This window comes from Brassica rapa, chromosome A05 (genome assembly GCF_000309985.2).
Source record: "Brassica rapa cultivar Chiifu-401-42 chromosome A05, CAAS_Brap_v3.01, whole genome shotgun sequence".
In the NCBI taxonomy this organism is placed as follows: domain Eukaryota; kingdom Viridiplantae; phylum Streptophyta; class Magnoliopsida; order Brassicales; family Brassicaceae; genus Brassica; species Brassica rapa.
Window position 1 is genome coordinate 6,124,045 of NC_024799.2, and position 26,523 is coordinate 6,150,567.

Genomic DNA, 26,523 nt, shown 5'->3' on the forward strand with positions numbered 1-26,523 from the left:
ACTTATGTCATTTGGGCTTCGCGTTCACAGGCCCTAAATCGTTCGGAGTAAACAGCCCGTGAAGCCCACCTCGCGTGAAGTTCTCTTTCCATTTCCGCGAGGAACTAACCCTAATTTTGCTTAATCAATCCTCGATCCCCTTTCTCTTCCTCTTCTTCGTTTCGTCGATCTCCTTTCTCTTCGTCTTCTTAGTTTCCTACGTTTCACGGATCTTTCATCGCAAACAATCAATTCTCTCCCCACTCCTCTAGACTTTTAATCTCATTAATGGATGATTTATCGCTTTCTTCCACTGAGATTCTATATACATCTCTTAATCGATGTTTTATTTGCATCAAAAAAATTTCTAGCCTTTCAACCGCTCATTGCGATGAAGTTATCCGGTGTTTCCGACACAGTGAAAACGAACGGCGAAGCGGCGATCCCCTCCAGTTCGGTCAACCCCGTCGCCCAACCCGGTGTATCTTCCGGCGATGTCAATCCGATCCCCTCCGGTCTGGTCAAACCCGTCGCTCAAACCGATGTCTCTTCCGGCGATGCCATTGCGATGAAGTCAAAAGACGTAACGGCAGAAGCGAAGAATTCGATCAAACCAAACGGCAAAACCGGTGCCTCCTCCGGTCTCAAACTCGGTGTTAGAGGCAGAGCCTCTGTCTCATTCGTCGATAAAGGCAAAGCTATCGTCTCCGAGAACGTGGGAAAGGTTATTACCTTCAAAGACATCACTTTCGGGCCCCATGAAGACGAGGTGCGGTTCCGGTTGATCCACTTTTGGGAGGCTTGGAATGTTCAGACGAAGGTGCTTATCGGCATCGAAATGCTTCTCATCGACGAAGAGGTATAAAACGATATCTTTTTACGAGATTAGTTTATGATATTGTTTGATTGCAATGCTATGTTAATATATAGTTTGATGAGATTAGATAATTAATATTAAGATTATTTTATGACCAGAATTGATTGATTAGATTATATAATTATTTGTTGTTAGTACCGTCGTGAGGATTATATGAGTTGTTTGTTTCGGGTTAAATATATAGTCTTGCTTTTGATTTCACTAAAGATATCTATCCTTGCTAGCTTTTTTAATTGATGTTCTTTTATCGACAGGAGAGTGTTATCCAGGGCTTCATCCCCTATGGAAGGATTGACACATATTTGCGTCACATGAAAACTGGTGCTACATACCGACTCAACAAGTTTTTCGGATCAAAGAGCAAGACTATCTACCGGGTAGCTGAGTCAAGTGTCACTATTTGCTTCTCAAGTAACTCTGTCCTCTCTGGACTCGAGGACAGTTCGATCAGCTTTCCTGTAGATCGGTTCCGGATTCATGGACACAAATAATTTGAAGCTGGCTCCGACTTGAGAGGTGATCTTTATGGTAAGTTCTCACCTCATTACACTCTCCACTGTTTGCATTAGTATTAGATTAATATAAACTTAGATAGTATGATATCATCTGATTATAGATTTTATTTGTTCTGTGGTGTTTGCGTATGATTATGTTTTCATATAGACTCATAGATTTAGGCTTTGTTTCCGGGTTGGTACGATAAAAATATTGAGTTTTATTATCTTCTCTTGCAGATTATATTGGCCACATCAAACTTGTGAATGGGAAGGTCCCCGGTGACGGTCTTCTGCTTGATGAGTCAGAGATAGCAAAATCTCGCCGAGTTGAGCTTCACGTTCAAACACATGAGTAAGTTATTCTATATCTTCCTTCAAATTCACATATGGTTTTATTTACCACATGAGTTTGTGTTGTTACAGCGATCATGTGCTGAAGCTGTACCTCTGGGACAAGGTTGCGTTTGAGTTCTGTGAAAAGTTTAAAGCATCTGGTGGCACTGCACGCGTTATCTTGGTCACCACCTTAAACCCGAAATGGTTTGGAGGTTTGTATTGCTAACTTCCATTCCTGTTTTAAGATGTCAACTATGGTTGGGTCATATCTGATATTATTTTATGTTATAGGCGTCCTATCTATATCTTCTATGGCGTCTTCACGGGTATTTCTGGATGGTGATGTCGAAGAAACGCTGTTGTACCTCAGCTGGTAATGTTTAAGTTTCATATGTTGGAATGCAACTTATATTACTCCGCCATTGAACGTCTGGTTTACATTCTTTCTAGGTTGGACTCGAACCTAGATGTTGCCAGCAGAGTTAACGCAGAGGTGGTCACTAAGCCTGAGTTAGCGACACTGGGAGACCTCTTCTCTTATATGAATCAGGCATCCGCTAAGGTATTATATTCTCAATATCTGATACATCCAATAAGATAATCTAAGTTTCTCATTGAATTTTCAAACATTTATCAGGTTGCTTGGTTTGAGTGCACAGCAACAATTTATGATGTCGTGAACGGTTCTGGATGGTATTATATAGGCTGCGGTGTGTGCCATACTAAGGCAACAAAAGGTCCTACAACGCTTATGTGTAAGAAATGTGGGAAGAGTGAGATCGTCGGTGTGCCGCAGTAAGTGGTTTATATATAGCTATACAAATTATTTGACGGCAATGTTATTAATGTCTCTCTGTTACAGGTATCTATCGAAGCTCTCTGTATATGACCATAGCGATCAAGCCGTTTTTGTTGTCCTTGGTGATGCTGGTGAGGAATTGACTGGAAAGAAAGCTGCTGAGTTGGTGGAGCGATATTACGAGGTATATATGAAGCCTGTATGCTTACGTGATTTAAGAACATACTCTTACACATACATGCATTCTGATAATGTTTAAATGTGTTGTAGGCCAATGATAGTGTGGGAGAGGATCACATAGTTCCAGTGCCTCAAGCCATGATTGATACCATCGGACAGACCCGGAAGTTCATTGTGAAGGTATCAACCCACAACCTGACTGCCAAGACCCAAACTTTAACTGTGACAAAAGTGCTCCCACTTGAAGCCCCAGAACCCGAAGGCAACGTAGGAGTGAACGTTGGTAAGGAAGGTGATAGTGAGAGTGAGGATCATGCAGATAAGTTGGTGAAAAGGGGTGCTGATGGGATTGAGTCGGAAGGTGTGAAGCGTGCCAAATGTGGCTAATGAAGTTGTCTTTACTGGAATTGTTTTGTTTAATGCTAAGCTTGGTTTTTTTTTCTGGATTTGTGTTTGAAGTTTTAACAAACTTTGCTATGATCTCTTTTGCTAATAATATCTATTATTAATCTCTTTTCATGTTTTAAAGTTTGGCTAAACAAAAATGCCTATCCATATATCTATATATGAGAAATCATTATACTTGCTTGAAGGCTGAATGAGTGTGTAGGCTATATAAAAATTTGTTCATAGTTGCCAAAGCATAGAGATGTGGTTATGGTCGGTTGATGGGTCAAGATTTATGAATATGATTTGAATTTGTCGCAAATTATAAATGGTTTATAATTTAAATGGTGTCATAACTATGAACCGTCTTTAGATTTTTCGAACTGGATTTGTATTATGTAAATAAAAGTTCAATATTTTTGTTCTTATTTTTGAAAATAAATTAATGTAAACAATGTCTTTTATTGTTAATCAATGTAACTAAATTTGCTCCGACAACCCATTTGCTCAAGAAATATCGACTAACAGCTCATCCTTATATCTTTCAGATCAATTGAATGATAGATATATTCCCAATTAAAGAAAATATACCAGAAATACATTCTACAGAAATTTAGGGTTCAAACTTATAGTGACCTGGTACGTTTAGCCGCTACAACATTGTGGGCTACAACTTTGGTTTAGTTTATTTTAAATTTACACACTAAAAACAATAAATAAACGTATATAGTGAATTAGAAAAATATTTAATTAATAAATTAGATATAAAATTCTCCAATAGTTTTATTACTGACTTTTTGGACAAAAATCCTTTCGTTTTTTTTTTGAAATAGTATAGAAAATACAAAGTCAAGTGATACTTGATAAAAAAATAATTTTAAGATACTTATGAATAAAATTATGAAACAGACTCCTGAAGAAGATAATCGAATTAATAATCACTGGTAATATGAACCAAAATAAATGTGAAAATAAATAATAGAAACTGTTTTTTTCCCAAAAAAAGTTTATAGAATCTGTTATCTTATACATTTCTACTTATTAATCATAATTTTTTTAAAATTTATAAACACTTAAAGTCTAGCATTAAACAAATGTTGATGACAACTTTGAGGATTTTCTAGCACATTTTTAGTATTGTTCTACAATGAGCAGCAGTCATCAAAACATCATTGTAAGTGGCATCAACTTATATAGATTCTAAATACCATAAAGAATTTTCAATACCGTAATTTAGAACTCAATTAAATCAAAAGTGCAAGCATTACAAACAAAAAATATAAATAGGTGAATATCTACTATGTTAGAAAAATGATGTGGCATGTTTTCAGAATTTGCTCATGTTTAATTCTGATTAATAATTTGTGTTCATGATAACCCCATATATAAGGTCAAACATATCAGGATCATAACCTTTTTTGGGATCGTAACTTAGGTTTAACTTTTTTTTATTCATTTCACATTTTCTTATATCTTTTCATATGTATTTTTAGATTGTAAAAATGATAATTTTTCAGTTTTACTCATTTATAATTCAATATTTGGTTTATATTTTAATAACAAGGGATGTAATTGTGCATTATATATATTAAATACATTGATATTTTTTTCTAACCCCGGGCGTAGCCCGGGCAAAATCTCTAGTATTTTATAATGTTTACTAGAAATAGTCAGGACGCAACACATTCACTCATATTTAACTTTTAGATGTAATCAGCCAAAATGTGACAAAGAATAACTAATCAGCAAAACAATAATCTTAAGCCCGATTCAATTTCTACAGCCACATGTATGGACTAAATCAGCGGTTCCTGATCACGTGAATAAGACCACAAATGTGGTCACATTGCTCGTCCTTTTTCTTTTGTAACCGATGAACTCGTGAACACACGTCTCCACCATATCCAAATCGTGCTCAATACTTCCATTTTCTTCCATACATTGGACACGTCGGCGGCATTGGATACTTACCTCTTGAGTCATAAGTTCAATTTTGTTGGGGCATGTTATGTTTAATCCCTAAAGGTAAAATGCAATAAATGTTGTGACATGTTATAAATAGAGTTGGTTGCTAACTTGCTAGCTATCGCCATTATTACCGACTTACTGTTCTTATTGCCAAGTACCAATTATTACAAACGCCAGGCCAAACATGGAAGTGATTCAAGCGACGTATATATATATAATCCTCTTTGACGTTGTTATATAAACACTTAACACAAATACTCAGTTATAACATGAATTTGATTATAACTCGATCTGTAAATTACGATCGTAGTTAGTATGCTCTTGCTAATCTCGATAACATATTTGGCAGATACGTGTACGTTGTGTCGGATATGTTACAAAACATTCACCCAATGGCATTTGATGATCTATGTGTATGGTAGTTGTTTGTACCAGACATTTGTTACGGATTACGGATTAACCTAAGTAACCGGTCTGTTTTGATAACTGTTAATTAGTAATTACTCATTCAAGATTCTTGTGAAGGAGAAGGAATGGTTCTACTTCTTGTCCGAAGAAGCGATAAGAGAATGCTTGAAGTTTGATGTAATGGGAAGGGACAATATTTTTGTATTGTAGAAGGGGATAATGATTATCGCAACGGTTTTATATAACATGTGAGTTTTCGAACATATCGTATAATATTTTACCTTTCCATTATTATTAGAAATAATATATACAGCTGCAAGTAGTCTATAGATTGTGTCAGGTAACAAAGAAGGGACAATATTTTTGTAAAAGATATTTAAAGCTTCACACATTTTAAATTTCAATACATAATGAAGTAATTTAAAAATGACAAAATGTAGTAATATTATATTTTCTCGCATGTTCTAATTTTTTTTCTTAGTAATATTATATTTCTTCTAATATGAAAATTCATAAATCAGGACGATGTTTTTTTTTTTCGCCGACCCTCCCGTGATAAAAAATGTGATTCATTTCAACGAACCAGAAGTCACCACGTGCCTGGACCATATTAGATGTGGTCATGTTTGCTTTGTCCTTTTGATTTCTCCTAACTCGTCATACCACATAATTGAGACACGTTCCTCTTTTCCACATCATGATTCTTTATATCGTTTTACTATTAAAGGCCCACGAAAAACCAAATAACACAACAGTGTTCATCTTTTACAGAAGAAGAAACTGAGAACATCTTCAATTATTAACACTTACCGAAGAGAGAGAAAGAAAGTAAGAAGGAGAATGGGAGACGCGTCAGAAGCTTTTGCCACGACGGCGCCGTTAGCTCCGGTGACTAGTGAGCGAAAAGTACGTAGCGACTTGGAGGAGAAACTACCAAAGCCATGTAAGTATATGTTTGTCCAAAATGTATGTTTAGGGTTGATGGTAAAAAAACAATAAGCAGTTACCATATAAGTTAAAGACTTAACCTTATAGAAAATTAACTGAACCAAATATTAATCAAAAATAATAATAAAAAAAAAAACAGATTTGGCAAGAGCACTAGTAGCTCCAGATACAGAGCATCCAAATGGAACAGAAGGTCATGACAGCAAAGGCATGAGTGTTATGCAACAGCATGTTGCTTTCTTCGACCAAAACGGCGACGGTATTGTCTACCCTTGGGAGACTTATGCTGGTAAGTACTCTTTATTATAGCTTGTTATCTTTTTTAACTTCATAAAAATAAGAAATCATATATTTATGGTTACAACGTAACATATCCTCTTAAGCAAAAAAACCTAACATATCCTTTTTTCATCACAACAATTATTGGAAAATTTTGTAGGATTCCGTGACCTCGGTTTCAACCCAATCTCCTCTGTCTTCTGGAGCTTAATCATCAACTTAGCGTTTAGCTACGTTACACTTCCGGTATAGTAAACAAACCTTAATTAACCCTTCAAATTTAGTGCAAGTAATTATTATTTATATGAAATTGATATAACTATGTTGTGAATGGTTAATATGGTAAATAGAGTTGGTTGCCATCACCATTACTGCCTGTCTATATCGACAACATACACAAAGCCAAGCATGGGAGTGATTCAAGCACCTATGATACCGAAGGAAGGTAACACTCATTCAAGCACACCCAAACATTTCAAATATAATTTTCGTGATACTGATCAATTTGTAAAATCACTATTATAGGTATGTCCCATTTAATCTGGAGAACATATTTAGCAAGTACGCACTAACGGCTCCGAATAAGTTAACATTCAAAGAGATGTGGAACTTAACCGAGGGAAACCGGATGGCAATCGATCCTTTTGGATGGTTAGTACCAAAACATTCTTGGTTCTTGGTTAAATAACCGTTAAAATCAAATTAAATAGGTCTGCTTTGTGTATTGGTTATGGCAGGCTTTCGAACAAAGTTGAATGGATACTACTCTATATTCTTGCAAAGGATGAGGAAGGGTTCGTGTCTAAAGAAGCTGTGAGAGGTTGTTTTGATGGCAGTTTATTTGAGTATTGTGCTAAAAAGAATAAAGAGAAGGCTAATTCTCGCAAGCAAGACTAAGAGTTTGTTTTATCTTTTGTATGAATAAGTATGCAGTATTGTATTTGGAGCCTACTAGTATTATTAAGCTCTCGTTATTGGTTAGGGGAAAAACAAAAACAAAAAAAAATGTGTAAGAAAACGTTTGTGTATGTTGTTGTTGTGTAAAACTGAAGTTAAATCACTTAATTGACAAAACAAAGTCTATATAAAACCAGAACATCATAAAATGTCAAAATCGAAAGTCAGAAATTTACATTTCACACCAACAAAACACACCAAAAACTTACATACGATTTCCAGCAAAGAAACATTTTTTCTATCAAAAAAAAAATTAAATAGAAGACAAATAAACTAAAAAAATAATAATATTTTAACTCAAGAACCTGCTGAAATTACGAAGGCTGAGTTTTTGCCTATCTTTTACTCTGTGCATTCCTCTCTCTCTCTCTCTTTTAGCTTAGTTAAGCTTCTCTCTACACACTTTCCCTGACAACCATGGCCTAAGTCTCTGGCTCTGGCTATGAACATACGCCAAAGCCGTTGAAAAAGACTGCAACACAGACATCTTCGCTTGAAACTGGATGAAGTAAAGACCCTCTCTTACACTCATGATCCTCAGTCCAGGTATTCCCTGCTTCGATCCCTGAAAAAAAAACACAACAAGAACTAAACAAACCTGAATCTAATTCCACAAAATGGTTCTTGAATGTTAGTTACCTCAGTGAAGAGCTCAAATAGATTGCATTGACCTTCACTTTGTTCTTTTCTACCTTGCCCTTTAAAGACGGTTAAAGAACAACCTAAGTCCCATCCAGAGCAATCACAGCTTCCTCCAGACTTCCATCTCTCAACCAAGCTCGAAGGACCACCACCACCACCACCGTTTCTGCTTCTCGGCCCTCCGTGAACCCCTGAAGGAATCACAACATCTATGCTCATTTGCTTTGAATCTCCACAAGCCTGCTTGGTTCTTCTAGACAAGGAGGTCTTCTTCAGAAACTTCATGCCCCACCCTCCAGCTTTCTCTTCCTCATTGAGAAACTTCTCTCTCACAACAACAGCTGAGGCTTCAAGATTATGCGGAAGCTCGCTATCTAGCAAACTCACAGATTCAAGAACTTGATCAGGCTCTTGAAACGGCTCCCAATAACTAAAATCAGTTACGGAGCTTGTTCTGCTGAATCTTGAGATGCTTCTTTGCCTTGAGCCGCGTTTGAGCGCATCAACCACTTTCTTAGACAACCCTCTGTGTTTCTTGATCTCACTGTGGCCTAGCAACTGCTGATTCCCACCGTTGCTGAACAGAACAAACTGTCTCTCTACGGTTTTCTCATTAGCGGATGAGACAGAGAACAACGTTGATACCTTTAGCTTACCAACCAGTTCAGAGCCGACACGGCCTTTCTTCAAATGGATCAAATATGAATACTCTAGAGAGCTGCGGTCAAAACCAACACTACTAGTATTGCTTAAGGTAGCTACATAGATCTCTTTCTGATCATCCAATGAGAAAACAAAATGAGGAATCTTGTTGTCTTTCATAGTAAACTGAAGTGTCCCTTGAGACACCTTTGAAGAAGACGGTGACCAAGACTGCTCAGAAGAAGAAGAAGAAGAGCTCACTGAGCTTGTGCTCGATACCGAGACCGCCTTCTCAGGGCTATCAAGCAAATGTGTAACCCTCTTGCAACCTGTGATCACAGGACTAATCACTACGTTCCCTGAATCATCAACCAAGGGAAGATCAAAGAGAAGACGAGCAACATTCTCTTTAGGGATCATAGTTGAGTCAAAGTGATACGAAGAGAGGCTGCAACTAGCTGACGACTTAAAGGCGCTGATGTTAATCAATTCTAGGCATCTACGGAGATACTTCTCGTCTAGCGACACCAAATGCCTTGGGATCTTGTTATCAAAGAAGCTAGTGGCGCGAGAGAATGAGCCTCTGGGACAGTTTTTGACAAGGTGTAGCCACTTCCCGCTGTTCGAAACTAAACTACATTGCTGTTGTTGTCTTTTATGGGTCAACAAGACAGGGAGATGCTCATGGATGTTTAATGAATCTTCAAGCTCAGGATCATCTTTCAGAGCATCAGGTGTAAGACTTCCCATTGTTTTGCTTGCTAACTTTAGATCAAAACCGAACAAAACTCAGTTTCTCATCCTACCATACAAATTTTAAGACCACTTCCAAGTATCTGAAAAGACAAACATGAAGAGAGTAATCTGAGATTATTAGTACAAGACATGTTACATTGTGTGATATTTTACAAAAATGGTTAAAATTATGTAGAATCCAAAATGTGCAATGAATAATCTACTGGGTCCAAACAAAAGGCCACAGATTCAAGACCCCTCTCTCTAAAGTCAAGGTTTTTTTAAAACAGTTACCTAATCTCTTACCTAAAAGGCAATTAAAAAGGGTATAATAAACGAAGAAACCCTACAAGAAATTGACAATTAAAGAAAAGCTTGAATTTTTAGATGAACCCATTAATTGAATTAGAGAAAAGGCTAAAACTTTAATGGATTGGAGGATTTTTGCAACCTAAAGATTTGACCTAGAAGCTAATTCAGAGTACAAGGCTATGAAACAAGGTTCAGTGCTCAATTGGGATTGGAGTGAAAGAAAAAAAAAACATGAACTGAACACAGAAGCTAATTAGTTATGCAATTAAGACACAGAACAGCTTTAAAAAGAAAAAGGAAAAAAGACAAATCTTTCATTTAATTTTCTTTGTACCTGAGTAAGAGAAAAAATAGGGGTTTAGATCGAGATTCTGAATTGTTTGTTCTTCTGCGTCTCCAAAGTTCTGTCTAAGAGAAAAGAAGAATCAGATTCTGCTTATGAATGGGGAAGAAGGAAGTGGGAGAAGTTTGGAAGCAAGAACTTTTCTGGGTTTCTATAGAGAGGAGAGAGAGATGGGTGGGGGTGTTTCACTAAGCCACGTTAATGTCAGACTAGTACCAATGGAGACGAAGGGAAAAAAAGGGAAGTCTTTCTTTTTTTTTTGGGTGTGTGTGAGAGACTTGACTATGGCCACTACTAAAGGAATAGAGGTTTCTTACAATGTAGGGCCCCACCTCTTTTTTTCTGTTGTGTGTCAAAAGCTTGAGATTAGGGGGGGGTTTTGTCAAAAGTGGAGATTGGAGAAGCAAAGTTAGTGAGCTGAGCTGGTGGGCACGATCGAGATAGAGAGGGAGGTGGTGGTGGTGAATGGTGATGGCTACTCGTTAGCTAAAAAAGAGGGAGTAGTGAATTTATATCGAAAGTGCCCACATTCAATTTAATACCCATTTGCTTCTATCCACTTTTTATTTTCCTTTTTCTCAGTTTATTCAGTTTTTACCATTGCCAGTTATTGAATAATATCCTCTATATATTATTTGATAAACATTACAACATTTTTTGTAGTCACATGTCATCACTAGAATGATTCTTAGAATTTTTAAAGAAATAGGTTGATTCATCTAAATATATAATAAGATTTTTATTAAACTAATCTTAAATACATTATTAATGTGATGCATTACGTCCTTAAATAAAATTACGGAATTGCCTAATGTGGATAAAGTATATATATGATAATTAATTATTTTGAATAATAAAGATTTGATAAAAATAAATGTGTCTTATATTATATTGTTTAATTTTAAACTATTAAAATAAATTAAACAACCATAGTAACCATATAATAAAAATTAAATTTTTTCTTTATATGTTATATTTTGAATTTTTAAAAACGAGTATAAATTACTAAAACTGTTAAAAGTTTTACATTCAATTTTGTGATCCATGGTTTAAATTTTTTGTTATGACATGATACAAATAATTAAAAAATCATATAAGTTGAAAGTCTCATTTAATAAGTATTAAAATAAAAGATATAGGAATATATATATATATTAATCCCACAGTGAAAATTTTGTTATCAGTAATTTAAATTTTTTGCTATAACAGATACAAATGATAAAAAAAATATGAGCAAAAGGCATCATTTAATAAATATTAATATTAAAATATAATATATATATATATGTTACCATAATTTAAATTTAATTATATATTATATCAAATAGAAAAAATATTTTTTGGATTAATAAAATTTATTTATACGTTCTCACCAATTTAATTATATAAGTCATAGTTACTGATTTTTTAATTATTCAATATATATTTATTATTTCATAATATGCTAGAAACATATAATATATAAAATAGTTTTTATATATAATGTTTATCTCGCGCAAGGCACGGATCTTAACCTAGTAACTATTTAAAACATACAATAAGGTCTATAACAAAAAAAAAACACTATCGTTACCATTTTTATTTTTCTACAAAAACAAAATAGTAATCAATACTATTAAAAAGAAATAAGTTTTAAAAAATCTACCTATGAAAGTTGTTTGGACCCTTCTATTTATCTCATTATTTTTGGTCTTACCTTAAATTTAGATTAACAATATGTTACCATATATTTCTCTAACAATAATTTATTCAATTTTTTTATTTATTCAAATCTCACTTCTAAATCCTAATTCACTACTATTACTATATTTACCATTTTGACTTTTAATCGTAAAACATTGATACTAATGTTTTATACTATCACTTTTATCATATAATATATGATTTAAAGCAAGAGAAGTTACACGACATATATATGTACATTCTAATTTTCAATTTCTTTTATAATAAAGTAATGTTATCATATATAATTTTCCCCACTAAAATCTCATATCATATACTAAACTTTCAGTCGTCTATAGTTTGATAGATATTTTCATATTTAAAAATGAGTTTTCTGAATATTCATATTACCTTCAGAAAAATGTAGAAATTCATTGGTTTTGTTAAAGTTAACCCGACTTCACGATATTGATTATTCACGATTTTGAAAATTATTGGTTTAGTTATTATACTTTTCACTTAAAAACGAATCAATAATATTAAAAGAGAAATAATCTTAAAAAATCTAATATAAAAAAGTTGTTCGAATGTATAACTATTTTTTTTGATAATACCATTAATCATTCTAACCATATAATATTTTAAATATTTTTAGTAGATCCTAATATTATTCCTTGTGATATTTTCATTCAGAAAAATATTTTAACAACCATGTTTTTGTACAATAATGTTGTTGGACCTGATATGGACATAACGGTTCCACATATGTTCGGGTATTTAAGATCCTAAAAAAAATTAAAATATCTAAAAAATCTGAAAATTATTCGAAACTCCAAACAAATACCAAAAAATTCAAATACTTAAAAATTCAAAATCTTATTCAAAATCTAACACGATGAACTGAAAAAAACCCATTTTTTTAATTTGAAAATTTACCTGAAATCAAAAACTATAATCGTAAACCAAAAACTCAAAAAAAAATATTCATAATACCGGAAACATATTCGAAATATCCAAATATACCTAATAAACACAACATATTTATGATCGGGTCTAGGGTAGGACTCATGCTCAAACAAAGACCTGCGGATCTAAAAAACCCAATAGGTTATCTTCTTTGGACCGGAACTAAACCTATATTTTCGGGTCGGTTCGGTTTGTTTTTTTGATTCATATATAACTCTCATGCCTAAAAGAAACTTATGTAAAAATGTACATATAAAATCTGAAATAAACTAATTCGTAGATTATGTAACTGTTAAAAATTATATTTTTGATATAATAAAACTTTATAATATAATCCAAAAACCCGCGTTTTCCAAGCGCGGATCAAAATCTAGTAATGATATTACAAGTTCAAATAACATAGAGCACATGTTTTACTATTTTCTAACACTCAACGGTGATTGATTCACTATCTTTAAAGAAATCATTAAGAGGCAACCACATATATGAATGATATCACATGCAACCACCGCTGTTTCTAACGTTGGTTCAACCGAAGATGGCAAAGATTAAATTCTTAGATCAAACCTTAAACCTTGATCTCGTAAAGCATCAATCTATGCATGACTTAAATGACGATCTTAGTTCAAACCGAGGATGAATCATCGGATCGATTTATGGATATGTTTTTGAGGCTGATCGGTCCTTTGTTGAGATCGATTTTTGAGACAATTAACGTTAAGAACTGGAGCTTTTCCGATTGTAGATCCATGGCTAGTTTTTTGCTTTCTAGATTTGAATGATCAGAGGAAAAACCACAACGGTAAGAAGGTAGTTTACACACGTAATATTTTATCTACACAACTCACATAGTTATTTTATTGATTATTATATATTTAGGTTAGTGCTGCTAAATTATCTTTTTGGTTTGTTATCATTAAAAAGAAATAATGAGGTAGAAAAAAACATAAATGGACTAATCATCCTGACGTTTAGCTACGCGTACAAAGAAGAAATTTGTTATAAGCATGTGAGTATATCTCAACAAAGTTCCTAAATCTCCAGCTAGTCTGTAATTTTGTCTCTCTTTGAGCTTAACAAGAGTATCTGCACACCATATACAAAATAGCACTAAAATGTGTGTTAACATCTTTTAAATCATCCATCAAATTAAGCAAAAGTTCCTTAAAGTTATGCATGTATTAGGACAACGGTATGTTTTCAGTTGATGGTCTATTGGAAAACGGACTTGTAATATGGTTACCTCCGTGTACCATAATGGGAATAATTAAACTCATTTTGCTTGGAAAATTTAAAACAACCCCTACAATACATATTTTGCCTTTCTGAAAAATATACATGATTGGAGTCTTTAGAACATGTATTGATATTTTAATTAGGAATATTTTAATACAAAAATGAGAATCTATGGACCAACTAACAAATTGACAAAATTGTTTTGTCTCATACCAAGCCGTGAGCTTGCGGCACATGATTGATTGTCTCGACCGACAATATGATCTATGGACCAACTATATATGGGAACTAATGTACGATCGACAATTCGACATTTACTACGCATGTATCAAGGTTGCTGTCTTCTAAATATTTTGAGCTTTTATTAGCTAGTATATAGAAGAGAAGCCCTTGTTAAATTATCCATCTATAAACCTTTGTTGGCCCAATCCTCACCGGGTATTAGACATGCATGATTGATAATCAGACTGGCCTATTCAATCTTGTTTATAGAAAAAATATATTCGTAGGTAGCACTAGGGCGTAGGATATCTGATGTACACAAACGAAAAAGGTGTACAATGTGAACTTAGCAAAATTAAAACTCAAATGTTTCTACACACATATATATAGTCTTCAGGTGAAAAAAATACAACTTAACTATTCAAAATACAAGACATCACATATATCAAATATAAGTATGGGTACAAAAGTTTCAAATTCTACGTAACGTAGTTAAATTTTCTTCTTCACTATTGTTTTATTTCATCCAAACCTGCCTAAGCGCTTTATACTCTTCTTCTTTTTAGTTATTCGTTTGTTTTGTTACAAAGATCAATATACAAAAAAAAGAGATCAATATACTAATTAAGTAACAAGTAATAGCTCTATAGAAGTACTATTTAACTTACATATAAGACTATAAGAATCATGTTATAAACATGAGTCTTTAATTAAGATGTGGGACTTGAAATCAAGTCCAATATTGAATTGGGTAGTTGCATTTGAAGGAATTAGGTCCACTAATGTGTGCAAAAATGTCTGAAGAATCTAGTAATTGTTCCTCATCCTTCACTCCCACCTGTAAATCGAAATGGTTTAATTCAGATCCACACTCCAATTAACACAAATTTATATATATATATATAACCGGGTTCTTACACCGTCCTCGTCTTCCTCATAATGATGGCTTGAAGAACCATGTTTATGTAGTTCACCAAATTCATCATTCTTTGCAAATCTTCCTCTAACTCTTGGACGACTATCTGCCAATGTTTTCCTACATGCATACTATAACAAAAAAAAAGGAATAACAATAACCAAAAGTTTATTCCGGTTTGATTAGTAAAAACAAAACCTTGATTTTCTTGCCAAAGTTCCTTTCGTTCCTCTTCTTCATGTACCTATGAATCTTCTCTTTCCTTTGTTCGGAGGAGAGTTTCACTACTTTATTTAACGTAGAGTCTTCTAAACCGGTTACCTCGACCGGTCCTAATGGTGGATGCGTCTGAGGTACCACTAAGTGGCTCTGGTCCTCGATGCTATTAAGTGCCTTCTCAACAAGCAATTATCCGGTTAGCGAATTGAACCGGTCATGTTTCTTTGTAACCAAACACAAAAATTTTTGGATTGGAGATAACCAAGTAAAAAACCGGGAATTTAGCTGCACCATACTGGCTCATTTGATAAATGGGGTAGCATTTGGTATGTTCCTTTTTTTTTGAAACACGGGTAGCATTTGGTATGTATTTAGTTATTTACCTAGTCGCACGTTTTATCATAAACGTAAACCAAGTGTAACAAAATGTTGAAATTAATTTTCAATTTTACCTGGAGATCGTCTGGATTAAACCGGAATAATCCACCATTATCAGCTTGAAAATCCAACAATTGATCATATGGTTTGTTGAATTCCGATCCCGGATGAACATAACCAGGATATAAACCGGAATTGCTATCAGAAGATAATAAACTGGTGTTCATATTCACCATATATGTTGGTAAACCGGATGTACGGAAGAAAGGGGAAGTAGGGTTTAAGCCAATATTGTAACTTGGGACAGAAGAAAGACAATCTTCTTCGAAAACCTCTAATGGTAAAGGAAGAGGAGCTAAAGAGGGAACATGTGGTAGAGTCAGAGTGTCTCCAGAGTATGATATGTTAGGAAGCTGATGAACAGCTTGAACTCCTGGTGCGAAATCAAACTGGTCTTCATTTGTTTTTGTAAGGAGATGATCTAGAGCTGGATATTGCATAGAGGATGATGAGAAATCGATTGAAGCGACTATGTCGTTTTCAAAATCTTCATGTGAATCGAAAATTGTGGACATATCTGCATTAATATTGTCGTCTTCATCATCTTGAAATTTGTTGTTTGTGTAGGTGTTACTATTCTCGGTTGTTGTGGTTGTGTTGGTATTTGAATTACCACTGTTATTGCCATGGCCGCTCCCAGATTTGTCAAGAATGTTTGAAGTAGAGGTGACTTCAGAGGACTGATTGAAGGTTTCTTGAAACAGTTGCGGATCACAAAATTCAAAAATTTGAGCACTAAGAGGGCTCGTGATATCATCCTGGTGAATAACACAAACAAACGTTAGATTTAAAGAATATGTCAAACAAATAATTTATATTTATCAAAGATCTTTTGAAGACATTACGTTAAAGCCAAACATCAAAATAAGAGAATAATATAAGTTTTGGGTTTAGTCACAAGAAACCAGAACTATGTGGGATCCTCGAGAGATAACAACACTGGTTCCTAAGACAGATTTATGCTGGAGTAAATTTGTTTTCTTGTGCTTAAATTTTTATATAGAATCTATAAGATATGTCTTTATTCTGTTTCTCGACATCAAAACACTCCAAGATTTTTGTGTCTTGATCAAATCCAATCTTTTTTGTTATTAATATCAGTTTAGAACAGCACTAATGTTGTTAAAGAGAGATTAATGCATATGTTCTTTCTTGCGACATGTTTATAAGAAGTGCTCCAAGTTCCAAAGGCTAAAAAAACAAAAGTAAAGAAGAGTGGAGTTTCTATAAACGTTAAAGTTTCCTGATTCTGATATTTCTTTTTGGTGTTTAGAAGAGAACTTAACATTGCCTGGTATGCACCAACAATTAGATATTTATCCCACAAAGAAGTGGTAAATGCACTTCATAAGATATAAGAACGTGTAAAAAAACCTTCATTATGAATCTAGATCATATATATATATATATATATATACATCAAAATACTCCTACTAGTGTAATTAACCGCATTTTATAAATTCAAAGGTGAGAAATAGTTGAAATGGACTCTTGCTTGTAGAACATTATTCTATATCATGTGACGATTTTCTATTGGCTTAGAAGTAACAATCAAGCACCCCAGGCGAATAAGTATGATAATGGTATTGGTAATGTTCAAAAATCATATGTAAATAATTTTTGGGAGATAATTTGAACGGTGTAGAGAATAACAAAGAAAGAAAATAAACTAATACTAAGAATGAAGAAATTTGAAAGTGGAGATAAATGGAATACATTGAACAAAAAAAGATAAATAGAATATAAGGAGAAGAAAACAACGTTTTTTTCAAAAAAAAAAGAAAAGAAAACAACGTTACACCAAACAGAAAATAAAACTTATGAACTAAAATTCTAGGGTTGTCCCATAAGAGAGACTAGAAAAAGAAAAAAAGTACTCAGTTCATAAGAAAACTTGAATCTCTATAATCCCTACATGGTATTTAGATAAAAATAGAGTACGAAATGTTCAACTCAATGCTTGAAAACAAAATCCCAAGAGCAAACAATAACATTATTTTATTAATTATAATGCAAATGAAAAGGTATCGAAAAGAAGAGAATAATTACGATGGAAAGCTGATCTTGCAACATGGTTGTGTTCTTGATCTCCAATGTTTAATTTGAAGAGTTTTCTGCCAATATTAAGGAGATAAAATCTCCAGAAAAAGATGAAATTATAGCAAGAATATTAACGTGCGGGCCTGCACGGATGCTTTGTGGAATAACGCTGAAATGAGTGATGTATGAACGAGAAAATCCATCGAATAAATTCAAATGTCGAAGAGAAAACGAAAACAAAAACTGAAAAACAAAGAGATGACCAAATGAAAACAGAACAAATGTTCTTCTGTTTGGACATAAAATAAATGAAAAAGAGGTTATGGGAGTTTCATGTAACCATGACACATATATATAGTTTTGGTTTATGTGTATGTATCTATGTGTTTCTATATGATCTGAGGCATGCCTGTATCAGTGCATGTAATTATGTAAATACTATTTGTCACGTAACAAGACGTAGTATATGCCAGCGTGGCATTTAAAGTCAAAGGTGCTAGCCTAGATTTTCCTCTTCTGTGACGTGGTAGTATGACATGAATATTTTGGTGCTGACGTGGAGAGATTGTCTCGCGTAGGAGGAAGTTGTTGTTTTGACCCAAAACTAGTTGCGTGGAATTTGACGTTTTTGACTCAAAATTATCCTAATTTAAGCCCTATATTCATGGAATTAGTTTTCCATTTATTTTTTTAATTTGAGATATGTTTAATCTTGTATTTAATTTGCTAATTTTATTGATCACAAATAATTTAATAAAATTAATATTTTTAATATTTTTTAAAATTATAGTTTTATGTATATTACGTTTTCAGACTTAAGAATGTGATTATGTCCATGATCACCAAGATTTGGCTAGTGTCAGATGCCTTCGGAAGATGCATATTTATCTGCAGTTAAGTAAATTTATTCAATAATATGAGAGAATTTGAAATAATGTTTAACCAACTTGTTATATTTAAAGTTTTTCATATGAAAATGATTTCATCTACGAAATTTGCTGTGACTGTGACAATTTGAGCATAGGGTCAACGCTTATAAGTCATCCCCTCTCATCTTTCGAGATTTCACTTTCGCACACTTTTTTTATTCTTAGACCATCTCCAATGTATTTTGCTATTTTCACCTCTAAAATAGAGGAACTCTATAATAGATGTGAGATATGTTCCAATGTATTCCCCTAAAATAGCAATCTCTAAAATATAGAGTAAAAAATAGAGGAATGATATTTCTTCCTCTATAAATAGAGGAAAAATTAGAGGTGGGTTGGAGCAATTTTACCTCTAAATGCTATTATAGAGGTGAAAATAGCAATGGGTTGGAGATGCTCTTATAGGCTTATAGCCACGGTTGAACAAAAAAAAAAAGGCTTATAGCCACATTGCAAAAATGTATGCAAAGATAAATACTGAAAAGTACGAATTGTGTTATCATCGAAAACTATAGCTTACGAGGATATGATATGTAGTCTATGCACATTTGGGACTGTGTGATTAAAATATAATGTCAGTTTATTACATCTTAAAACTCTTAAAGCTAATTTGTATCTTTCATTTTACTTGGTAAACATTGTCACAGGAAAATTAAAAATATATTTCATTTTCTTATTTGTTCTGATGATGAGAGATCAAAATCACATGTTGATTCTTAATTACTTTGGTCACAAAAGTCTATCAAGCATTTGAATATCACTGCCATGCGAATATAGTTACTTTTTGCCTCAGCGTTTCCAAAAGAATAAAATTATATATATATATATATATATATATATATATATATATATATATATATATATATATATATATATATATATATATGTTTCATCAAGCCGTCTCCAGTCTACGAACAAATATATGTTTAGAGCTTAAAGTATACTAAGCATGTACATATCAATTGCATTATTGCAGTGATTCTAGGAAAACAAGACTTCGGGATCAAGAGTATTGCAGTAATTATATTTTTTTTTGAACATTAATTATATTATTTTCATAAACAAAGAAATGAAAAATAAAAATGTAACTGCTTAAGATCAAAGCTATTTTGGTGAATTGATACTTTGAAGATATGACCATCTTCATGATCTAAAGTTCAACATATACGCATTATCCAAATAGAAAGCGACCACCACTTTCACAATATAAACCAACACCTAAAATAGGAGAAACCAGTAATATAGAGAACAAATTATGTATGTGTGTCTGTACACGGATAATAACATATCTACTAGGTTAAGATCCACGCTTTGCGCGGGATGAACATTATATATATAAATTATTTTATATATTATATGTTTATAACATATTATGAAATAATAAATATATATTGAATAATTAAAAAGTCATTATCTACTACTTAATAAAATTAGTGCGAACATATAAATAAATTTTATAAATCAAAAAAAATATTTTTTCTATTTGATATGATATATATTTAAATTTAAATGATAGTAACATATATATGGCATATTTTAATATTAATATTTATCAGATGATGTTTTTTCTCATTTTTTTTTATCATTTGTATCTGTTTTAGAAAAAAATCTAAATTAGTGATAACAAAATTTTCACTGTGGGATTAATGATTTAAATAGTTTATAGTATTTTAAAAAATTAAGTTAACAATATTTTTTCAATTTTTTTATCAAAAAAATATTCAAAGTAAATTTAAAATTAAGATATTTATATATTTTTATATGGCATATAGTTTAATTTAAAATGATACATATATTTATATATATTTTATTTTTGATACTTATTAAATGAGACTTTCAACTTATATTATTTTTTAATTATTTGTATCATGTCATAACAAAAGTTTTAAATCATAGATCACAAAATTTGAATGTAAAACTTTTAACAGTTTTAGTTATTTATACTCGTTTTTAAAAAATTCAAAATATAATATATAAATAATTTTTTAATTTTTATTATATGGTTACTATGATTGTTTAATTTATTTTAATAGCTTAAAATGAAACAAATATAATTATATTACACACTTATTTTTATCAAATCTTTATTATTCAAAATCATTAATTGTTATATATACTTTAGTCACATTAGGCAATTCTGTAATCTTATTTAAGGAAATAACGTAGCACATTAATAATGTATTTATTGTGGTTTAATAAAAAGCTTATTATATATTTAGATGGACCAACATATTTTTCTAAGGATTCTAATAATCATTCTAGTGATGACACGTGGCTACAAACAAATGTTGTAATGTTTCTCAAATAATATATAGGGGATGTGAGTGTACATTTCATTGAGTTTTTAATTCAAAAGTTTTCTTCCTAACTGAATCATGTTATTGATTAAAACGTAGTATGTCTCTTTTACCAAAAAATAGTACGCCCGCTTTATTTAATATTCAAAAATACAAAAGAAATATAGCATGCACTTGAATTATATACGTGATTTGTGTCTGCAATTTAGTAATGGATATCAAAAAGTTGAATGATTTGGATTTCATCACGCTTTGAATGTGTAAAATATATTTCTTCATAATAATTTTTGATTATATCGTATGATAGTCTCGCTTTCATCTTTTTGATAACTTTTCTCCATCTAGAAAGGGCACACCCTTGTTGAATAAGGAAACTCTGCAGTTTGATACATAACTGGATGCGTGATATCAATTGGTGGAAGACCCAGTTTGAGGAAGTCAGATTTGTGTGGACTCACCGAGATGCCAACCAAGCGGCTGACCTGTTGGCCAAGCAATCACTACCAGGAAACAATAGGTCTTATTATTACAATTATGTTCCTTTCTGTGTATACACATAGACTTTAGTAAGTTCGGGACAAGTTCATTAATAATATAATCAGATGTTATAAAAAAAGAAAGGGCACGCTCTATCGTGCTTCAGATGGTACTAGTACCCTCATCCTTCAGACCACCAGATAAACTTAACCTAATAAAACGTTTTACAAAAAAGAAGAAGTAAAGGTACTTTTATTTTTGCTTCGGTATCTCTTTGTATTATTTAGGGATGTTAATATGGGCTCAACCCTAAAGGGTTAGGGCCACCCTGTGAAACCATCTGTAACCCTAACCCTTACTTATGTAACATGGTTTAAAAAGGGTTGGCCCTAATAGGTCTAGGATTTAAATCTTAACCTTTTAATTTTGATTCACACAATTATTATACAATATTTAAACATATACTAATTTTTTTAATTTGCTAGATAATGCAAAATATAAATTTTCCATTAAAATTTCAAAAACAAAAAAAAATCAATTTTTTTGGCCAAAACGGAAAATCTAAGTTTTAGATAAAAACAGAAAATCGAATTTTCCCGCCAAAAACTAAAAAATCGAGTTATTCCTCACAACTAAAAATCAAGTTTTCCCGTCAAAAACGAAAACTGAGTTTTTCCCACCAAAAACTAGGGATGTTAATATGGGCTCAACTCCACAGGGTTAGCCCTAACCCTGTGAAACCATCTGTAACCCTAACCCTTATTTATGTAACAGGGTTTAAAAAAGATTGGCCCTAATAGGTCTAGGGTTTAAGTCTCAACCCTTTAATTTTGATTCACACAATTATTATACAATATTTAAACATATACTAAATTTTTTTAATTTGTTAGATAATGCAAAATATAAATTTTCCATTAAAATTTCAAAAACAAAAAAAAAATCAATTTTTTTTGCCAAAACGGAAAATCTAAGTTTTAGATAAAACAGAAAATCGAATTTTCCCGCCAAAAACTAAAAATCGAGTTTTTCCCCACAACTAAGAATCAAGTTTTCCCGCCAAAAACGAAAACTGAGTTTTTCCCACCAAAAACTAAAAATCGAGTATTCCAGCCAAAACCACAAAATCAAATTTCCCGCCAAAACCGAAAAAACTCAATTTTAAGTTATGGCGGGAAAACTCGATCTTGCGGTTTAGGCGAAAAACCTCAATTGTGATTTTTTCCCGAAAAACTTAACCTTTTGTTTCTGGCGGGAAACTCAAATTTTCGTTTTTGGCGGGAAAAACTCGGGTTTACGATTTTGGCAGGAAAACTCGGGTTTGTGGTTTTGGCGGGAAAACTCGGGTTTGTGGTTTTGGCGGGAAAACTCATTTTCCGGTTTTGGCGGGATAACTCATTTTCCGGTTTTGGTGAGAAAAAAAATTAATTTTTCGGTTTTGACGGAAAAACTCGAGTTTGTGGTTTTGGCGAAAAATCTTGATTTTGTGGTTTTGGCGGGAAAACTTGATTTTGCGGTTTTGGCGGAAACTCGATTTTGCAGTTTTGGCGAAAAAAACTTGATTTTTCGGTTTTGGCGAAAAAATTCGATTTTGTGGTTTTGGTGAAAAAACTCAAATTAGGTTTTCGCTGGGTTAAACATAATTTTTGTTTTTGACGGAAAAAAATTATTCTTAGTTGTGGGGAAAAAACTCGATTTTACGATTTTGACAGAAAAACTTGATTTTGATACTCAACAAATTGGAGGAAAGAATCATATCATATCTTAATTTTTTTAATTTTATCTTTAAAATTTAAGAACAAAAATAAATGAAATATTTGTTTTCAATGAAATGGGCTAACCCTGTACTAGGGGTGGGCATTTTACCCGAAATCCGAAGTGGCACCCGAACCCGATCCGAAAAACCCGAACCGAAATCCGAACCGAAGTAGCAAAATATCCGAACGGGTATTGAATTCGGAGAGATTGGATATCCGAACCCGAACGGGTAATATCCGAACCCGAATGGATATCCGAAAATAACCGAACATATGATAATTAACCTTATATTTATAGTTTACATCTTTCATTTTATATAAAATATTTATATTGATACTACACATACTTTAAATTCATATGATATACATACAATTACGTAGAAGATGATTTGCTATTCGCTTAAAATGCATGTCAAACTTTTTATTTCAGCAATTAACAAAAAGTTACATCCAAAATTTAAAAACAATAACCAAATTAATGTCTTTTTAGTTTGAAAATGTTATGTCCAAATCTATTAACCATGCAATCTACTAAAAATAAAAAATAGTTAAGTGAAAAGTTATATATTTAAATACAAGAAATTTGAGAAATGAAAATTTTCATTTTTTTTTCTTCAAAATCTAAATATCCGAACCCGATCCGAAATAAGCGAAACCGAACTTAAAATACCCAAACCCGACCCGAAGTACAGAAATACCCGAACGGGTTCTACACCTCTATACCGAAATACCCGAAAATCCGAAATACCCGATCCGAACCCGAACGGGTACCCGAACGCCCACCCCTACCCTGTACCAACCCTAATCCTTGATTATAATAGGATTAAAATAGAGCTAGATTAAAATAGGATTGGGTTTATAATAAACAAAAGAGGGTTGGGCCCTAACCCCGTAGTTAACATCCCTAGTATTATTGCGTTACTATTTATGCAATTCGTGGATTTGCAACGTGAAGGCATAGTTGCATACCAGTACACATCAATCAACCATATAAAAGCCTAAACATTATTATGCATATCACTGTAATATGCTATATGATATATTACGACTACATATACTTATCAGGGACCTATTACCACACACTGATTGTTTCAGTCTAGATTCCAAATATCTAAAACTGTAATGTTACTTTGTGGGTTTTATTTCAGTGGACTGGTTGATTCACTCTTTACAATAATTTGAAAGATTTGTCAACGTATCGCATAGCTTACATATTTCCCAATTTAGCATCGCATGTAATTATGAATAGATTCCTCATCACAGAATTCAGTTGCTCAAAAAAAAGAGAGATCGTATACTACTACGAGCATATAATGGTGGACTCCTTCTTGGAGTTCTTACCATTATTTTAGTTTTTCATTTTTTTTTGAATAGTTAAGGATTCTAGTAAAAATAGTGTGTCCAATAGTGATCCTCGATTAAAAGTCTTTAAAAATAAATTTTTTTTTTTTTTAAAGTGAAATTTAATTTTTATTTATTAGAAGATCACAATATTAAAAGGCCAATATGCTGAGTCTCTAGGCTGCCACGTCACCAAAAATAATCAGCCAATCAGGACATTTCGTTTGGACATGTCAAACAGGCTTAAGTCGTTTCTGGACTTCACGTTTTCATTTAATTTGGAGTGGGCTGGGCTTCGTCTGCATCGTCTTTAGCCTCTCTTTTTTTTAATTTTGCGTGATGTTAATAAAGAGTGAGCGATAGGGCATTAAGGCTGAATCACATGCCAGTAATAAAGTGTGTGTTATTAAAGCAACCAACAATATTGTTTTTTCATTACTTAGTGAATTTTTTTTGTAACAACAATATTATTCAACAAAATTACTTAGTGAATATTTTTTAGTTTGGGTCTACTTCTGTTTATTTTTAGTGTTGGAACGTAAATCTAAGATTAACCGTTTAAGAAGAAAAAAAGTTGAAGTGTCTTGGATTCGTTTGGTTTAGAAACTATTCCCACTGTTTCAAATTGTAAGTAACTTTACATAAAAATACTATTATTTAATACTCATAAGTTTAACCAATTATAAGAAAACATAAATAATTTAATTGGTCACACAATATTCAACAAAGACAAAAGTGCATTAAAATGTTCAAACTAATTATATTTTGAAACAAAAACAATCTTTCTCAAATTAGCTACTTATGAAATAGAGGAATAATAAATACTCTTTCCGTTTCAAAATAATACATGTTTTAGAATTTTAACACTTTTTAATAAAATATATTAGAACTTAGTTATAAATACATAGTTTTTTTGTAATTTATATTTCCTATATTTTTAAGCCAATAAAAATTTAAAAATATAATTAATGTTCTTGAACTTAACAATTTTACATTATTAATTTACAAAATTTGAATTGAAAATATAAAATATGTATTTTTGAAGAAAAAAAATTCTCTGGAATATTCACATTTTTGAAAAGGAGAGAATATGAATTTAATCCAAAAAAACAATGTCCGTCTCGCTCCCAGGAACATTAAAGGAGGAGTTAGTTTCCAGCATTGTCCACATCATACATGTTGTTTGTCTCCATCAAACATTTATAAATGATAATGTCAATTTTAGTTTTCAAATTTAAAATATTAAAGAAAATAGTAATCTTTTTAAGATAAATTTAAAAAGTGATATCAAATTTGAGGTAAAGTTTTAAATTAAATTCCCCAGAAATCAGATTATGCATTTGTTTCTCCAAAAATTCTAAAAGTGATGTTCATGTATAAATGCCGCTTCTTTTTTTTTTCTTTTTTTTTCCTTCTATGTTTTTTAAATTATTTTTTCAAAAAAAAACTTTTGGTTCATACACTATTATTCTTTGTATTTAATTACCAAACAATTTATCCATAAATGTATATTAATTTACAGAAGTCCGACACCAAATAAGATATAAACTTATTTGTTATAATGTTATCAAAATTATATTAGAACAAAGTTACAAAAACAACATTTACACATTCTAAAAAAAATCAAGTACAAATAAATATTTTTTCTACAGCAAAAATATTGGTCACTAATATTTAATAGTACGTTTAATACGCTTCCAATTAATATTAGGGAAATACCCTGGGATAGCACTGAAA

General features: G+C 32.2%; 6 protein-coding genes across 6 annotated transcripts in view; 4 read left to right on the top strand and 2 right to left on the bottom strand.

The window, feature by feature from the left end:
• LOC117134085 overlaps positions 1 to 26,523 on the top strand; it is a 905,201-nt gene that overhangs the window by 564,692 nt on the left and 313,986 nt on the right. The gene's annotated exons all lie outside the window — the stretch shown is intronic.
• LOC117134089 lies at positions 92 to 1,597 on the top strand. Its single transcript, XM_033291810.1, has 2 exons — positions 92 to 838; positions 1,111 to 1,597. The coding sequence occupies exons 1-2, from the start codon at positions 272 to 274 to the stop codon at positions 1,345 to 1,347; spliced, it is 804 nt and encodes a 267-aa protein (XP_033147701.1). The 5' UTR covers positions 92 to 271; the 3' UTR covers positions 1,348 to 1,597.
• LOC117134091 (replication protein A 70 kDa DNA-binding subunit E-like) lies at positions 1,381 to 5,265 on the top strand. Its single transcript, XM_033291848.1, has 8 exons — positions 1,381 to 1,384; positions 1,591 to 1,705; positions 1,777 to 1,901; positions 1,981 to 2,062; positions 2,140 to 2,251; positions 2,327 to 2,484; positions 2,552 to 2,672; positions 2,759 to 5,265. Exons 4-8 carry the CDS (start codon positions 2,001 to 2,003, stop codon positions 3,053 to 3,055), a joined length of 750 nt encoding a protein of 249 aa, XP_033147739.1. The 5' UTR covers positions 1,381 to 1,384; positions 1,591 to 1,705; positions 1,777 to 1,901; positions 1,981 to 2,000; the 3' UTR covers positions 3,056 to 5,265.
• On the top strand, positions 6,114 to 7,732 carry LOC103867540 (probable peroxygenase 3). The gene is made up of 6 exons (XM_009145620.3): positions 6,114 to 6,374; positions 6,519 to 6,668; positions 6,819 to 6,904; positions 7,009 to 7,103; positions 7,184 to 7,309; positions 7,396 to 7,732. The coding sequence occupies exons 1-6, from the start codon at positions 6,272 to 6,274 to the stop codon at positions 7,553 to 7,555; spliced, it is 720 nt and encodes a 239-aa protein (XP_009143868.1). The 5' UTR covers positions 6,114 to 6,271; the 3' UTR covers positions 7,556 to 7,732.
• On the bottom strand, positions 7,742 to 10,774 carry LOC103867541. Its single transcript, XM_009145621.3, has 3 exons — positions 10,281 to 10,774; positions 8,255 to 9,735; positions 7,742 to 8,180 (listed from the first exon to the last, which is right to left on the bottom strand). The coding sequence occupies exons 2-3, from the start codon at positions 9,647 to 9,649 to the stop codon at positions 7,995 to 7,997; spliced, it is 1,581 nt and encodes a 526-aa protein (XP_009143869.2). The 5' UTR covers positions 9,650 to 9,735; positions 10,281 to 10,774; the 3' UTR covers positions 7,742 to 7,994.
• LOC103867826 (zinc finger protein CONSTANS-LIKE 9) lies at positions 14,891 to 17,328 on the bottom strand. The gene is given in 6 exon segments (XM_033291915.1): positions 14,891 to 15,213; positions 15,294 to 15,422; positions 15,490 to 15,684; positions 15,963 to 16,706; positions 16,794 to 16,910; positions 17,323 to 17,328. Coding segments are annotated over 6 exon segments (1,299 nt in total). The 3' UTR covers positions 14,891 to 15,105.